Source organism: Pangasianodon hypophthalmus, chromosome 27 (assembly GCF_027358585.1).
Source record: "Pangasianodon hypophthalmus isolate fPanHyp1 chromosome 27, fPanHyp1.pri, whole genome shotgun sequence".
In the NCBI taxonomy this organism is placed as follows: domain Eukaryota; kingdom Metazoa; phylum Chordata; class Actinopteri; order Siluriformes; family Pangasiidae; genus Pangasianodon; species Pangasianodon hypophthalmus.
Window position 1 is genome coordinate 10,744,907 of NC_069736.1, and position 18,564 is coordinate 10,763,470.

At 39.2% G+C, this 18,564-nt stretch overlaps 1 protein-coding gene across 10 annotated transcripts in view; it reads right to left on the bottom strand.

The window, feature by feature from the left end:
* Positions 1–4,715: 4,715 nt before the first annotated feature.
* coro1cb (coronin, actin binding protein, 1Cb) overlaps positions 4,716–18,564 on the bottom strand; it is a 91,406-nt gene continuing 77,557 nt past the window's right edge. For 5 of the 10 annotated variants that reach the window (XM_034300712.2, XM_026922023.3, XM_053230572.1 and 2 more), the window contains 3 exons: positions 17,284–17,341; positions 13,940–14,336; positions 7,778–8,020 (listed from right to left, as the gene is read on the bottom strand). In XM_034300712.2, coding sequence (XP_034156603.2) covers positions 8,001–8,020; positions 13,940–14,336; positions 17,284–17,341 — 475 coding nt within the window. In that variant the 3' untranslated portion in view covers positions 7,778–8,000. Of the gene's footprint in view, positions 6,557–7,777; positions 8,021–13,939; positions 15,225–17,283; positions 17,342–18,564 lie in introns of those variants that run through there. The other 5 variants (XM_026922022.3, XM_034300713.2, XM_053230575.1 and 2 more) reach the window with 5 other exon arrangements.

The following is an 18,564-nucleotide window of genomic DNA, read 5'->3' on the forward strand; positions in this document are numbered from 1 at the left end:
TTTTGTGAATCCATTTATTTCTGTAAAGCTGCTTTGTGACAATGTCCATTGTTAAAAGTGCTATACAAATAAAATTGAATTGAATTGAATTAAGGAAGTTAGTCCAGTTGTGTAGACATACCTGATAGGAATCTTGTGTCTGGTAATTGCTTCACAACTTGGTTTACACTAACACATGATTATTGGCTCATGGAGAGGTTATGCGGTGCCTTTTCAGATACGCAGGCTCAGCTATTCAGGCACTATTGTTTGTGGCATAACCATTTTTTTCAAAAGACAGTCCTTTTCCATGTGTATACTATTCATGCATTTGCACATTTCTATCATTCAGTGCACTCAAAATTCATGTATCCCGGTTTCACAAGAGAAAGCTAGAGTGGATGCAGGTCTAGGAAGGCAAGGAGTGCAGGCGGTGTATACTTGCTGTTTATGTGGGTTCATACAATTTGTTTCAGAGAAAACACTTTTTGGTCATTTAAGAGTGCATTTAAGGACCCATGAAATGGTATCATGTTCATATAAGAATTGTGGCTATAGCACTAATGTGTACTCATCCTTTAATGCTCACAAAAACAGGACACATGGAGCCCATTCTTGTGCAGATCTCTTTAATGATGTCTCTGCTGATGATGAAGCTCTAAGCCTAAGTACTACAAAGACTCTAGATGATAGTGTAGACTTATCCGGAGGTGTAGACATATTGGATGCAGACGATAGTCTTTGTGTCACCAATTAAAAATAACAATTGTATTGCAATTTAGCATCTCTCTGTTTTTTTAAAGATGCAGGCCATTCTTCATGTGTCAGACATGGCTGCACAGGGGATAGTGGAGCATTTTAGTCAAATGTTTCTTTTGTCCAGACCTCTTCTCAAATATACAGTCATGGGAAAATGAAAGTACACTTCCTTCTTTGTTTTTATCAGGGCCTAAATAACAATTATGTGATCCTCAAAAACTCTTATAAACAAACAAATTACCTCAGGTGACAATAAAAAAAAAAAACAACAGATTTCAATATGTAGTCATTTTTTCCCAAAAAGTAAAACAACATTCAGAAACCATCTGGGAAAAAAATAAGTACACCCTTCCTACTTACACAATCATTAAGAGAGTAATTAGCAGCCAGGTTACTAATGAGCTGCACAAGATTAGTTAATCATCAAGAAGTGTGACTACATCCATAAAAGCAGCACTTTTGGCAGTTTGGTGTTTTGGAGCACTCAGGTATGTGTCTACGTTGTGCCAAGGATATCATCCATGACATCAGAGAAGCAATTGTTGCTGCTCATCAGTCTGGGAAGGGTTATAAGGTAATCTTCAAACAATTTTAAATTCACCATTCTACAGTGAGAAGGATTGTTTACAAATGGAAAGCCTTCAAGACCATTGTCAATCTTCCCTGGAGTGGGTGTCAAAGCAAATTCAGTCCAAGGTCATACTGTAAGTGAGGTGTTACAGAGACATTGTTACAATAATGAACTCCACTTTATACCAGAATATTCTTGAGATAAATATGAGGTCATCTGTCCAGAAGCTTAAGCTGGGCTGAAATTGGGGCACACCAGCAAATCGCCATCTGAATGGCTAAAGAAGAAAAAAAAAAAAAGGTGTTGGAATGGCCAAGTCAAAATTCACACCTCATCCCCATTGAGATTCTGTGGTGGGATCTTATGAGACCTGTGCATAAATGAATGCCCTCAAACATCAATGAACTGTAGCAATGTCGTAATGAATAGTGGGCCAAAATTTCTCCAAAATGATGTAAGAGACTGATAAACTCATACAGAAAACATGTATTTCAAATTATTGTTGCTAAAGGTCATTTTACTCATTTTACATTTTACATGTACTTATTTTTTCCCACCTGGTTTCTGAATGTTGGTTTACATTTTGGGGAAAAATGACTACATACTGAAAACTGCTGGGGTTTTTTTTTGTTGTTGTTTTTTGTTCACCTGAGGTTATTTGTTTGTTTACAGAAACTGGTAAAGGCCACACAATTGTTGTTTAGACCCTGATGAAGAAAAACATCAAATTGAAAGAGGGTGTACATTCTTTTTCCCATGACTGTGCATGCCGTAAATGGCATTGATGAGTTCTGTATTGGGTTGTAACAAAGATTTTTGTCTAATCTGTCAACTATTTTTTGATAACCAAATAATTTAACAATTATTGACAATTATTCCCTGTACTAATTCCCTGTAACAAATTTTAAATATTAAAATTAATGACAAACTTTATCTAAGCTGCACTAAATCAGTAGCCTAAACATGCACACCTTACTGCTAAACTTGACAAGCATTATTAAACTACTACTACTACTAAGTTTGATGTAATATGTTTCACTAATATGTTTCACATATTTTACATCCACTTTTACTTCGCCAGTTTTAACTTTTCAGGTATTATATTCTCTCTTCATGCCATCATTCAAAGTTCAATCTGTGCAATATAATATTATTTCTATGGTGCTAGTGCATCGGTATCCACAGGATGTGTATCTCACACTACAGGGTAAACACGAAATACAACGCAGGCAGTAATGCTTCATTGACTTGCTTTCATGTTGCTTTTTCTCTTCAATGATAAACAATCAGCAGAGAATGGTTTTTAAATATTAAATGTTGAATGCATGTCAGAAGTGAATATTATTCACCATTAAAAGTAATCCATGCAGCTGCATTTCACTGTATGATTCTGTATTGCCTTTCATTAGTGACATACAGAAAATGTTACATACTGAAAAGCAAAACCTTCATTGCATTGTTCTTACACTGCTTGATCTATTTTTTTTTGCATTGTTCTTACACTGCTTGATCTGTTTTTGTTTTTTTTAAGAATTAAACACTGACTTGGTTCAGAATTGCCCTGTTTTGTGTTTCACTCATGCCACACTCAAATGTAATCAATATTTTAGCCTTAAGCTATAATTGGGGCATTGTTTCTTTATTCCTACTGCATTGATTGTTGAACCCTTAATCATTAAGTTTTAAGAATTGTTACTAAAACATGAAAAATGTTTTATATATTCTGCAACTGCTTGTTTCTATGTATGTTGTGTGACAGAGCTGTGATTTCAGTGACAGTGGCGAGTAACATTTAAATTGAAATTTTCTTAATTCTATGAAATTAAGTAAAGTGACAAATCCAAACTACTGGCTCAAATGATTTCTCAGATCAATCCAATGGCATATGTGGTCTGACTTTTTAAGTTCCCCACTCACAGCTTTAGGTCCCACCTGCAATTAGTTCTCATTTACTGTTTAACAAAAATGCCTGCCTGATCCAGCCTGATGCCCTACTTCTGGTTGGAGTGCTCATCTCATGGAAACCACTTACTGCTGCTGAGGATAGCCCTATATGGACAGGATAAAGATACATGAGATTTCTGTGGATGGTACCACTTAGAAACGCTGAAGATGGATTTGAACTGCACTTTCCACAAAGTTTTGCACTCAAGTTTCCATCACTGAACAGTTTAATAATGTCAACAAAATAGAGTTCATGTGAAAACTATGAGGAATTTCCTGGTTACACAATTGACCATGTAGTACACAGTTATAGAAGGGAATTTTTTATAGTTGCACTATCCGCTGTCACCCAGATGAGGATGGGCTCCCAAAGAGTCTGGTTCAAAAGACTCTGGTTCCTCTCAAGGTTTCTTCCTCAGGGAGTTTTTCCTTGCCACTGTCACCTCTGGCTTGCTCATTAGAGATAAATTTATAAATGTATAAATTTAAAATTTAACGAAGCTAGTACGCAGTCAAGCGCATAACATAATTCAAACGACCCCTTTTCACACTTTAGTGCATTTATTTAATTTGTGTTTAACTAGCTTAGTTTTAAGTAACTATATATATCTACTACCATTTCTCATTATAATTAAAAACACTGGACAGGCCACGCCCACAAGCAACAACAGTAGCGGTCACTACACGCCCACAATAGACAAACTACAAGTGACATACAACTTACTGCCTAAAAATCTGAACATAATTTTAGGCATATTTTACACTCTCTACCACCACACTGCAAATGCTAGCAAAGTTTATTAATTATACTGCTGGAAATATTTAGCCTGAGGTGGTCCTTAGAGCTTTCAGACTAAATTATGGTTAAAAAAAATCAAAGAGGGGCTCCCAAGTGGAGCAACTGAAGCGTGAATGCTCTTCAGTTGCTCCACTTGGGAGCCCCTCTATAATTTTTTTTTTTAAACCATAATTTAGTCTGAAATAGCTATTCAAATCCTGACAATTCGAATCCCAACGATGTCACAGCCATCCATGTCCAAGAGTCCAAGGGCCTGGAGTCCACCTTTCCTCCGAGTGTGTTACACCGCCTCTTGATGCAGCATGAGCAATAGTTTGAAAAAATGCGGTTGGCTGGCTTCATGTGTCTATCTCGTGTTCACGTGATAGCCAGCTTTTTTCCCCGGTAGGTAGCTGTTGTATGATAGGGAAGCCTAACTGGTAGGTAGGAATTGGCCAAGACTAAATTACAAGAAGATAAAAAACTGTAAAGAGATAAATGACAGAATAACACCAGCTCAAAATACATTATCTGTAGTCTACTGATGATATTTTTCCCATTTGCTTTCCTCATTTTCATGAATAAGCTGTTAAAAAGCTACTTTGACAATTACTAATGTTATTGCATTTAAAGACAAGGCACAGTCATCAAAGCTGAATACATCACACAGCTGAATCCATAACATAATATGAACATGGTTTATTGTGGGTGTAGACTCTTGTTTTAGTGAAACCTGGAATGCATGCACACGATGGTTTAGGACACATAAGTGTTCAGGTTAATGTCAGTTGAGCTCCAGCCAGAAACTTTTGAGGGGGCCAGGCTAAAATCAGTTATACAAGAAGAGGCACCACTACATATCATTTACAAGGGTGAGGGCCAGCTGGTAGCCACTGCTTCATGAAGACCAAGTTCAGATGTCAGCTCAGAGAAGAGTGGATTTAAAATCAGAGTCTGTTACCATTATGTGACTAGGATGATTTGAAAATGGTGCATAAGGTAGAGCACATGGACATACTGCAGCCTTTTTTAATATATACAGTCAGGTCCCTAGATATTAGCGTTAGCGTTAATTTAGTTCACTACACTGGGTGAATGGTGTAGGAATTACAACACTTTCTTTAATGTGTGTTCAACTGTGCAATTAGTTTACAAAAAAAAGGGGGGGGGCAGGGGGGTCCACATATAAAGAGTGCTGTAAATCATCCTACATTTAATATCAAATACTGTATACTTGGTAGACACGTAAATAACTGTCATTGTCCAAATATTTATGGACCTGACTGTACTTACATTTCAAATAGACAAAGTGGCTGGATAGCTCTATTAATAAGCAGGTGAGTTGTAATGAAGTTAAAATGAACAAATAGCAGCAGTATTTAAATTGATTTTCTTAAGGGGGCCAATGATTAGAGCTTTAATTTTATATTATAACTTTGTATATAAGTTATAAGTCAAATGAACTGCTGAAAGTCCTATCAGTAAAAAGCAACTACAGATTAGATTTAGAAGATCAGTGAAAAAAATTTAGATTCTCACTCAAACACCTTTGCTTTATTGCTTTTGGAGAACTTGATAAATATATCAAAATCATCTAAGTGTAATGCATTTATTGTAATTAGTACACCCTGATAGTGACAGCTTGAAATAAAAATCCACTACAGTGAGCAGCAGGGAATTAATGCAAAAATCGTGGCATATGGTGAGTGTTTCTCAATTAGGCACCATGCTGTTCAATGCTGCTTTTACCTGAAGTGTTTTTGTTTGTGCTAGGTCTTTTTTACCCTCAGTTAATGCTCATTTTATTTCTGATTAATTTCTGTGTCACATTACTGTAACCTTTAACCTGTATAGCTGAGATGAACAGAGAGAGGCTAAACCTTCCTAATGTCCTGTCTTGAAAAGATTAACAGACAGTGTAAAGTCCAGCCAGAAAAAGGATTAAAATAAAAGCAACACAATAGGCAGGTCAGGTGCACCTCACATTTGGCAGCACAAAGAAATAAAAGAAGAGTAATACTGACACACTCACAGAAAACACTAGGGGATTTGGCACTTGGTGCAAAAGTTCAAAGGATCACAACTTTACAAAATCAAAAAAAAAAAAGGAAGAAAATCATGAAATCTAAAAATCGAAAATATTTATCAATTAAACCCACTAGACCATGAAAAAACAACACAAAGCAAAATTCATCTGTTTTTTGCTATTCGCTAATGAATGCTCAGGGCAGGCAAGATGATAACGTCCATATCGGAATGTTGCTTCAAGTCGTAGTCACAAAAAAAATCACCAAGAGGAATGATCAAGTTGAACTGTGATTTTTTTTTTTTTTTTGGCAGTGACTGGCCCTCTGAAATGTATCTCTTCATATTCTGACATGGTGACTCAGAGCTGTAGCAGTGCCTCAGATTGCCACTTTGGCCATCTGCTCTTCGAGTTTGGTGATTCGCCTGTCCTGAAGTGTCACCAGGTCTCTGAGTGATTTCACTTCTCGGAGCAGCTCCTCCAACTTCACTTCATTTTTCTGCAAAAGAAAAGAGGAAAGAACATTCTAAAGTATACATGCTTTGTACACTTACAGCAATTGACAAGCTCATATAAACTTTTGATGTGCAGCACTTATTTGCATGGATTTATAAACTCACATGTGCCTTGGCTGGAGAAACATTTTTCACCATTGTGAATTTTTTGAAAAACCTACTTTTGCACACTCCTCATACTGTTTGTCAGAACTTCACCTAATTTTTCTCAGATCATCATCAGACAATGAAGACCATAATTTATTCAAAGATTTTTGATAGCCCAAACCGTTCACGTATAACACGTCAACAACGTTAGCAGTTTCGGAACAGCACCACCTACTGCTAACGCGATATGAAGATTTGATATTTTTACTTAAAACGTCTGTATAATTTGCCCTAAAATTATGGAACTGGTATCTTTAGATTCAGTGAGGCATACAGAGTCGAATGATACCTAATTTTGTATGTCGGCCATTTTGGGTATCGGCCAATTTGAATTGTGTGTTAAGAATTGTGCAGCCACCAGGAGGTGCTTTCACATTTTACATGTGTATAAATGATTGTATATTATGCAATGTTTCACACATACACACATTATTCATATAATATATTAGATCTCCTAATACTTAACAACTTTGCCTCAAGAACCACTGGTATCAATCAAATCATTAAATATTTGTGATTATTTAAAAAAAAATATTTGTGGTAAACTATGTTAAACTATGTCCTATGTTTTTCACTCAACCTCAAGAAGTACAATTCTCAGGACTGTAGTACAATTTTCTGGACTCCCTACATCAATAATTATGAAAAAAAAAATTTTGAACTTTAGTCTTTGGATGGTTATAACATTATCAAGTGTACCCAAAAGTCTATAATTCCTAAATGAAACCTCAGACCTTCATGAAATTAGGTAATTCTAATTTCAAACATCATGTATGATTCTAAAGAAGCATGCAAAATTCTATAGAGATCAGGCAATAGGTACTATAACAGTTATAAATGTTAATTAAAACACTATATTTCTATGGTAAATTACCTGAAATTGCTGAAACTTGTCTTGTTTCATCTCCAGATTAAGTGCTTATATGCTTGCTAAATAATACATAATATATTTTTATGCATGCACTTAAAGTTCTTAAAGTGCTTGAACCCTGATAATTGCTGCTTGCAGCTATAATTTAAATGATGATTTTTACATGATTGCATTACTAAATACTTACTCTAGTGAGCTGAGGAGACGCAGGCTTTTGAAGAACTGACATCTCCTCCACCTTTTTGGGTGACTTGTTGTCCAGAACATTCTTTTTGACCACCTTGAGGTCACGGTTCTTGCCAGGGACATAACCATGTTTGAGGGAAATTAGGATAGGATCACCGTTCTTGCCTTCAAACCACTCCTCTGCTTCCAAGGCCCAATCTGGTCCAGCTGTGTCTGGATACAGATCATCCTGGAACAGGTCTGACTGTGGGTGGTAAATGTGAGTACAGAAGCATCTGTGTATTATACACTGTGATTTTTTTAAATCATAGGTTTAGTAACGTGTGTGTGTGTATATATATGTATACGCTGCTCAAAAAAATAAGGGAACACTTAACACCAAGACAATTAAACTTCAGGGATATCAATCTGTCCAGTTAGGAAGCATAAGTGATTGTGAATCAGTTTCACCTGCTTTGGTGCAAATGAAAGTGACAACAGGTGCACTGGACAGGCAACAGCAAGACAACCCCCAAAAAGGGAATGGTTTTGCAGGTGGTGGCCACAGACAATTGCTCTCTCCTTATCCTTCCTAATTGATTTGTCTCTAGTTTTGCCTTGTCACTACTTGTAGAACAAGGCAGTACCAACAACCGAATCAGGTTGCACAGATATTCCAGCTCCTCCAGGAGGGCACAAGTATATGTGCCATTGCAAGGAGGATTGGTGTGTCTCCCAGCACAGGTCTAAGAGCATGGAGGAGACACCGGAAGACGTGCCGTTACACAAGGAGAGCTGAACAGGGCCGAAGAAGGGCAATGACCCAGTAGCAGGACTGGTATCTGCTCCTTTGTGCGAGGAAGAAGAGGAGGAGAAGTACAAAACTGTCAGAAACAGACTCCATGAGGGTTGCATGGGGGCCCAATGTCCTCTAGTGGGACCTGTGCTCACAGCCCAGCACTGTGCAGCTCAACTGGCATATGCCAGAGAACACCAGAATTGGCAGGTCCGCCACTGCCGCCCCGTTCTCTTCACGGATGAGAGCAGGTTCACACTCTTTCAGACGTGAAAGAGTCTGGAGATGCCGTGGGGAACATCATGCTGCCTGCAACATTATCCAGCATGACCAGTTTGGCAGTGGGTTAGTGATTGTCTCGGGAGGAATATCCTTGGAGGGTCATACAGACCTCCACGTGCTAGCCAACGGTACCCTTACTGCTGTTAGGTACCGGGATGAAATCCTCAGGTGCAGTGGGCCCTGGGTTCCTCCTGGTGCATGTCAATGTCCGGCCTCATGTGGCCAGAGTGTGTAGGCAGTTTCTGGATGATGAAGGCATTAATGCCACTGACTGGAACTCACATTCCCCAGACCTGAATCCAATTGAGAACCTCTGGGACGTTATGTATCAGAGCATCCGAATCCGACAAGTAGCACCACAGACTGTCCAGGAGCTCACTGATGCCCTGATCCAGGTGTGGGAGGAGATCCCCCAGGACACCATTCGCCATCTCTCCAGGAGCATGACCAGACATTGTCGGGATTGCATATAGGCACACGGGGGCCATATAGATACACTGGATATAAAAAGTCTACACACCCGTTAAAATGCCAGGCTTCTGTAATTTAAAAAATTTAGACCAAGATAAATAATTTCAGAAATTTTCCCACCTTTAATGTGACCTATAACCTGTACAACTCAATTGAAAAACAAACTGAAATCTTTTAGGTTGGGCGAGTAAAAATAAAAAACCAAAATAATGTGGTTGCATAAGTGTGCACACCCTTAAACTAATACTTTGTTGAAGCATCTTTTGATTTTATTACAGCACTCAGTCTTTTTGGGTACGAGTCTATCAGCATGGTACATCTTGACTTGGCAATATTCGCCCACTCTTCATTGCAAAAATGCTCCAAATCTGTCAGATTGCAAGGGCATTTCTAGATTGCGAGGGCATCTCCTGTGCACGGCCCTCTTCAGATCTTCTCAGAACTTGACTAAGGCCCCAGTTCCAGCTGAAAAAGCCCCAAAGCATGATGCTGCCACCACCATGCTTCACTGTGGGTATGGTGTTCTTCTGGTGATGTGCAGTGTTCTTTTTGCACAAAACATACCTTTTGGAATTATGGCCAAAAAGTTCAACCTTGGTTTCATCAGACCATAACACATTTTCCCACATGCTTTTGGGAGACTTCAAATGTGTTTTTGAAAAATTTAGCCAGCTTGGATGTTTTTCTTTGTAAGAAAAGGCTTTTTACAAGGGTATGGGGTAGGTCTTGCCACCCTACCCTATAGTCCAGACATATGAAGAATACGGGAGATTGTTGTCACATGTACTACACAGCCAGTACTTGACAGAAATTCCTGCAGTTGCTGCAGGCCTCTTGGCAGCCTCCCTGACCAGTTTTCTTCTCGTCTTTTCATCAATTTTGGAGGGACGTCCAGTTCTTGGTAATGTCACTGTTGTGCCACATTTTCTCCACTTGATGTTGATGGTCTTCACTGTGTTCCATGTTATATCTAATGCCTTGGAAATTCTTTTGTACCCTTCTCCCGACTGATACCTTTTAATAATAATCAGATCCCTCTGATGCTGTGGAAGCTCTCTGTGGACCATGGCTTTTGCTGTAAGATGCGACTAAGAAAATGTCAGGAAAAGCCTACTAGAACAGCTGAACTTTATTTGGGGTTAATCAGAGGCACTTTAAATGATGGCAGGTGTGTACTGACTCCTATTTAACATGAGTTTGAATGTGATTGCTTAATTCTGAACACAGCCACATCCCCAGTTATAAGAGGATATGCACACTTATGCAACCACATTATTTTGTTTTTTATTTTTACTTGCCCCCCTAAAAGATTTCAGTTTGTTTTTCAGATGAGTTGTACAGGTTATAGGTCACATTAACGGTGGAAAAAGTTCTGAAATGATTTATCTTGGTCTCATTTTTTTACATCACCAGAAACCTGGCATTTTATCAGGGGTGTGTAGACTTTTTATATCCACTGTAAACTGACTTACATCATGAGCTGCCGTGATGAAATTCATGCAAGCCTGTAATTTCAATTTTTTACTTTGATTTTCAGTGTGATTTTGAATCCAGCCCGCAATGTGCTGATGACTTTGGCTTCCACTGACCATTGTGACATCATTTTGTTCTCAACAAATTACACAATGTATATAAGTAAAGATTTTCAACTTTGAATATTTTGTTCATCAAGATCCGTGTGATTTAAGTGTTCCCTTAATTTTTTTTGAGCAGTGTGTATTTATGTATGTATGCATTTATGTATGTATGTACACACACATACATACATTATATATATACACATACACACACACACACACATATACACACACACACACCAATCAGTCATAACATTAAAATCACTGACAGGGGAAGTGAAGAATAATGGCGCCTGTCAAAGGGTGAGATATATTAGGCAGCAAGTGAACTGACAGTTCTCAAAGTTGATGTGTTGGAAGCAAGAAAAATGGGCAAGCGTAAGGATCTGAGCAACTTTGACAAGGGCCAAATTGTGATGGCTAGCCAACTGGGTCCGTGCATCTCCAAAATGGCCGGTGTTGGGGGGTGTTCCTGATATGCATTGGTTAGTACCTACCAAAAGTGGTCCAAGGAAGGACAAGTGGTGAACTGGTGACAGGGTCATGGGCCCCCAAGGCTCACTGATGCGCATGGGGAGCGAAGGCTTGTCTAGAAGGCTGGTATTTGCTGAAAAGGTTAATTCTGGCTATGATAGAAAGGTGTCAGAACACAGTGCATCTCAGCTTGCTATGTATGGGGCTGTGTAGCCACAGACAAGAGTGCTCATGCTGACCCCTGTCCACCACCGAAAGCACTTACAATGGGCACATGAGCATCAGAACTGGACCGTGGAGCAATGGAAGAAGGAGGCCGGGTCTGATGAATCATGTTTTCTTTTACAACATGTACATGGTCGGGTGAGTGTGCGTTGCTTACCCGGGGAAGAGATGCCACCAGGAAGCACTATGGGAAGAAGGCAAGCTGGCGGAGGCAGTGTGACCCTCTGGGCAATGTTCTGCTGGGAAACCTGGATCCTCGCATTCATATGGATGTTACTTTTACAAGTACCACCTACCTAAACACTGCTGCAGACCAAGTACATCCCTTCATGGCAATGGTATTCCCTAATGGCAGTGGCCTCTTTCAGCAGCATAACACGCCTTGCAACATTGCAAAAAATGTGCAGGAATGATTTGAGGAATATGACAAAGAGTTCAAGGAATTGACTGGGCCTCCAAATTCCCCAGATCTCAATCCGATCCATGGAGGACCTACCTTGCACCTTACAGGACTTAAAGGATCTGCTGCTAATGTCTTGGTGCCAGATACCACAGCACACCTTCAGAAGTCTTGTGGAGTCCATGCCTCAAGGGGTCTAAGCTATTTTGGCAGTTTTAATGTTATGGCTGATCGGTGTGTGTGTGTGTGTGTGTGTGTGTGTAAAATGGGAAAAAGAAAGTATACCCTCAATTCTATGTTTTTATTCATCAGGGCCCAATTAACAATTGTGTGGTCTTCACCAACTTCTACATACAAACAAATAACCTCAGCTGACAACAAGAACACACAACAGATTTCAATATCAATGTAATTTTTTTTTTCAAACAGTAAACCAACATTCAGAAACCAGGTGGGGAAAAAATAAGTACACCCTATAATTCAGTAAAATGTAGAATGACCTTTAGCAACAATAACTTCAAATAAATGTTTTCTGTAAGTGTTTATCAATCTCTCACATTGTTTTGGAGAAATTTTGGCCCACTGTTCTTTACAACATTGCTTCAGTTCACTGATGTTTGAGGGCATTCGTTTAATGAATAGAATATTCTGGTATAAAGGGTAGTTCATTGTTGTCTCAATGACTGCAAGTTTCCCAGGTCCTGTGTCTGCAGAACAACCCCAAATCATCACCCCTTCACAATCACGCTTGACAGTTGGTATGAGGTGTTTGTGATAAGAATACTGTTCCAGAACATTTGTGGTTTGTTCAGATACAATTTTGCAAACGTAAGTCATGCTGCCATATTCTTTTTGGAGAAAAGGGGCTTTTTCCTAGCCATCCTACCATGAAAGCCATACTTGTTCAGTCTTTTCCTGATTGTGCTGTCATGAAAATAAACATTTATGTCATGAAAATAAACATGTGCTTACAGAGGACTGTAGGGCACATGATGTAGCTCTTGTCTTGTAATCTTACTGTAGAATGGTGATGTGACGAGGAGGGAGTGGCCAGGCTGTGAGGATGCACGCCTGGCGCTGAGTGGTCTAATCAGCGGGACAGAGAGATAAGGAGCAGGTGGAGATGCCAGAGAGGGAGAGAGAGACGCATCTGTGTTTTTGCGTTTGACCTACGTTTGGTTTTACGTTCTCTTTGAGCTCTGTTTATGATTAAAATTTACATTTGTGTTCAGTTCGTTCCTGCCTCCTCCCTGCCCATCTTGGGAGTTTGTTACATTACTGCCAAAACCCAGGAGGGAGGAGGGATGCACTGTCTGAGAGCCCTTGATTCTGTGGAAGGATCGTGGTGCCGACGAAGAGTGAGGCGGTGGTGCTGGAGCGGTTGCCAGGGAACGAAGGGAAGTGAGGTTGCCGTCTGCCTGAAAAGGGGATGGTGGGTTTGCTGCAGTTCACCAGAGTGTCAGAGGTGCAGCTGCTGTCCGACTGAAAAGAGGAGGAGCCGTAGCCACCCACCAGGAGGTCCCGTGCCATCACCCGGCTTCGTGGGGGATTGCTTCCCAGCCAGCTGAGGACCAGATGACAGCATTTCTGGGGACCAGGGAACCAGTTTTTCTTTGTCTCTCTCTCTCTCTCTCTCTCTCTCTCCTCTCTTTCCGCCAAATTGCCAAAAGTTCTGCTTTTATAGAAGTAGTCACACTTCTTGATGATTGCATAAAGTCATTCATTTCATTAGTAAGACCTTGCTGCTAATTACTGCCTTAATAATAAATTATTGCTTATTTTACAAAGGTACTCTAAAATGGCCTGGACAGATTTGTTGGTACCAGTAGAAAAGATTATAAATAATTTTGAATATTGTGATATTTCAAACTAACTGTTTTCTTCAATTATCACACGTCTTCAATCTTGTAAACAGTCATTCAGCCTATTTAAACAGAGAAAAGTAGTCACTCTGCTTACCAGTCACATTGGTACCATCATGTGCACCACACTGAACATGGACCAGAGAGAGTTGTCTGAAGAGATCATAAAGAAAATTATAGACAAGTATGTTAAAGGTAAAGGCTATAAGACCATCTCCAAGCAGCTTGATGTTAATGTGACTACAATTACAAATATTATTAAGAAGTTTAAGGTCCATAGGACTGTAGGCAACCTCCCTGGACGTGGCCACAAGAGGAAAATCGACCCCAGATTGAACAGAAGGATAGTGCGAATGATACACAAAGATCCAAAGAAAACTTCCAAAGAGATACAAGCTGAACTCGAAGGTCAAAGTACATCGGTGGCAGATTGCACCATCCATCGCTTTTTGAGAGACAGTGGGCTCAATGGAAGAAGACCCTGGAGGACTCCACTGTTGAAAGAAAAACATAAAAAAACAAGACTGGAATTTGCTAAAATGCATATTAACAAGCCACAACACTTCTGGGAGAATGTCCTTTGGACAGATGAGACACAACTGGAGCTTTTTGGCAAGTCATATCAGCCCTATGTTCACAGATGAAAAAATGAAGCTTTCAAAGAAAAGAACACCATACCTACTGTGAAACATGGAGGAGGCTCGGTTATGTTTTGGGGCTGCTTTGCTGCATCTGGCACGGAGTGCCTTGAATCTGTGCAGGGCACAATGAAATCTCAAGACTATGAAGGCATTCTGGAGCAAACCATACTGCCAGTGTCAGAAAGCTCTGTCTTAGTCGCAGGGCATGGGTCCTCCAACAGGATAATGACCCAAAACACACAGATAAAGCACTGAAGAATGGCTAAGAACAAAACATTGGACTATTCTGAAGAGGCCTTCTATGAGCCCCGATCTGAATCCTATCGAACATCTATGGAAAGAGCTGAAACATGCAGTGTAGAGAAGGCACCCTTCAAACTTGAGACAACTGGAGCAGTCTGCTCAGGAAGAGTGGGCCAAACTACCTGTTGACAGGTGCAGAAGTCTCATTGAGAACTACAGATATCGCTTGTTTGCAGTGATTGCCTCTAAAGGTTGTGCAACAAAATATTAGGTTAAGGGTCCCATCATTTTTGTCCATGCCATTCTCATTTACTATTTAAAATATTCTGCTGAATCAAAAATCAAAAGCAAAGTCTGATTTTTATTAAATATGGAATTACTTTTGTTAGTTTCAAGTTATTTCAGAGAAAATTGTGGGTTCTTCTTTTTTGTTCTTCTTCTTTTACCAACAAATTTGTCCATGTCTGTAGAATTGAAGGAGGGTGTACTTTCCATTTCCTATGACACATGCATACATATACATATACATATATGTGTGTGTGTATATATATACATATATGTACATATATATATATATATATATATATATATATATATATATATATATATATATATACATATATATATATATATATATATATATATATATATATATATATATATATATATATGTACACACACACACACACACACACACACATACAGTCAGGTCCATCTCGACAGTGACACAATTTTCATAATTTTGCCTCTGTACACCACCACAATGCATTTGAAATGAACCAATCAAGATGTGATTGAAATGTAGACTTTAATTGAAGGGGTTAAAAAAAAATATTGCATTAACTGTTTATGAATTACAGTTGTTTTTTACATAGTCCCTCCATTCACAGGATCAAAAGTAACTGGTCACTGACTGCAGTATGGAACCCATGAATGCTGAGTTTCTCCCTTGAGAAGCTTTGCCAGGCCTTTACTGCAGCCACCTTCAGTTGCTGCTTGTTTGTGGGTCTTTCTACCTTCAGTTTTTTCTTCAGTAAGCAAAAAGCATGCTCAATTGGGTTGTGGTCAGGTGATTGACTCAGCCATTTAAGAACATTCCATTTCCAAGTTCTTGGGGGATGTTTTCGCAGTACATTTTGGGTCATTATCCATCTGTATTGTGAAGTGCCGTCCTATCAGTTTTGCAGCATTTGACTGAATCTGAGCAGAAAGTATAGCTCTATACACTTCAGAATTCATCCTGCTACTTCTATCAGTAGTCAAATCATCAATAAACACCACTGACCCAGTTCCACTGGCAGCCATAAATGCCCATGCCATAACACTAGTTCCACTATGGCCACTCCTAACACTTCTGCTGTCTCTCTGATAGGTCTGTTTTTTTTTTCAGCCTAATGATGGCCTGCTTCACTTGCACTGACACCTCTTTGGACCACATAGCGAGAGTACCCATGAACAGCTACCAAATGCAAATTCAACACTTGAAATCAACTCCAGACCTTTAATCTACTTAATTTATCATGAAATAAGTTTGGAACAAGTCACATCTGGTCATTAAACTGCTTATCAGTCAATTGTCCAACTACTTTTGAGAAAATGGAGGTACTAAAAATGGCTGTAATTCCTAAACGATTAATGCAATATTTTTGTTAAATTCTTTGAAATAAAGCTGAAAGTCTATACTTCAATCACTTCTTGAAGGCTTCCATTCAAATCCTTTGTGGTGGTGTACAGAGACAAAGTTACGAAAATTGTGTCACTGACCAAATACTTATGGACAGTATACATATATATATAAACGTACATACACAAATATATACACAAATATATACACACTCATTTATGCAGTTATTCATGCAGCCAATCACGTGGCAGCAGCACAATGCATACAAACATGCAGATACAGGTCAAGAGCTTCAGTTAATGTTCACATCAAACATCGAAATGGGGAAGGATATAGTAACTCATATCACTCTTTACAAACTTGGTAACCAGCACGGTTGTAAAGAATGCTTATTTGAGTTACTGTAGACTTTCTGTAAGCTCAGACCAGTCTGGTCATTCTTCTCTGATCTCTCTCATCAACTAGGTGTTTCTACTAGCCTGCAGACCCTCTGCACTCCTGTTGAAATCCCCAGGAGATCAGCGGTTTCTGAAATACTCAAACCAGCCCAACCAACAACCATGCCACAGTTAAAGAAACTGAGATTACACTTTTCCCCCCTATTCTGATGTTTGATGTGAATATTATCTGAAGCTCTTGACCTGTATCTGCATGTTTTTATGCACTGTGCTCCTGCCACATGATTGGCTGATTGGATAACTACATAAATGTGCAGGTTTACAGGTGTTTCTATTAAGGTGGAACACACAAACACACACACACACACATATACATACACATACATACACCTATACTGTAGGTAATTTGCAGGCATTGGCATGCTGGTTAACATGCTGACTAAATATAATCTATAAAATCTATACTGTTCATGATGCATTTCTATGCAGTAATAGTGCAATGTTAATACAATTGCATATTTGCAGTAAGTGGTACCTTTCTTGGGACAGTCATGATAATTGGCTCACACTTCCTCTCATGAAGTTTATAAAACCTTTGAATATAAAGATGAGTTCATGTAAGCTTTAATGATGACATTAAATGGAAATATAAATGTCTTTTTATTCCTCAACGTGACATTCAATTCAACAAATAACATTCAAAATTTCTGAATCAATCAGCATATTTGATCCAAATAATTTAAGAATCTGAGAATCTTACAAGAATGTGAGAATCTGGTTTTATCCATTGGGGTTTTTTGATTAGTTTGTGAAAACAAAACATAAAGTCAGATCTAGACACTAGCCTGCAGTCAGTCATGGAGGACTGCTTGCCTCCTCCAACCTCTGGCCATTCACACGCACTTCCTGGTCACTTTCTGAGTCACTCACCTGGTCACTTTCTGACTTCCTGGTCAAATTCTGAGCCATGCTATTTTTCTTTATCTTTTCGAATACGACTTTCATATATTGCTTTGCTCTTGATATTCTGTCTCTTGGACCTCCCTTAGGCCTTGATTACTGTAATTATTGGCATTTGGACATAGGTTTATTGACTTTTGATATTTGGATTATGGACTTCTGCACATGGCTCCTCACACTGCATTTGAATCTTCTCCTTTTCCCATGGATCCAGTGGAGGTTTGGGAGCTTAGAACCACAGTAGCTTCCCAGGGACAGTTACTGGGAGCACTTGCCCAACAGATTCACCACATTGCATCCACTATGGAGGAATTAATCCACTGTCCACAAACCAAATATAGAGTGATAACCCAGAAGTGTGCTTGCTCAGACCTCGTGTTACACTTTCTAAAAAAATACAAAGGCTCTCAAGGTCAGGGGCACCTGCAGGATATAATCTCAGGGTACGCAGAGCCAACCACCCCCCACCCCTAACACACACACACACACACACACACACACAAGAAATGCCACTCAATGATTAATAAAAACTATACCTTGCCTACCTATTTGAAGTTTACTTGCCTCCTCCCGGTTGCATCAAATTGTATGAGCACTTCCTTGCTGTTGATTTTAATTTCAGGATGAATGTTCATAAGGGCAAGTCCAGTAAGGCTGTGGTCTGTCATTCTGCAGAAGCCGTGGACACTGGCATAGTTAGAACTTTCAGTACACAATGTAAACTGTGGAAGAATTCCGCCATGCTCTTTAAAACTTGACAGATGTCACTGCTAAGAATTGTTTTGAATCCGTTTCCCACACAACTCAATTAGTTCATTTTGTATTTGATGTCCACAGTAATTTGAGTTTGGAGGTC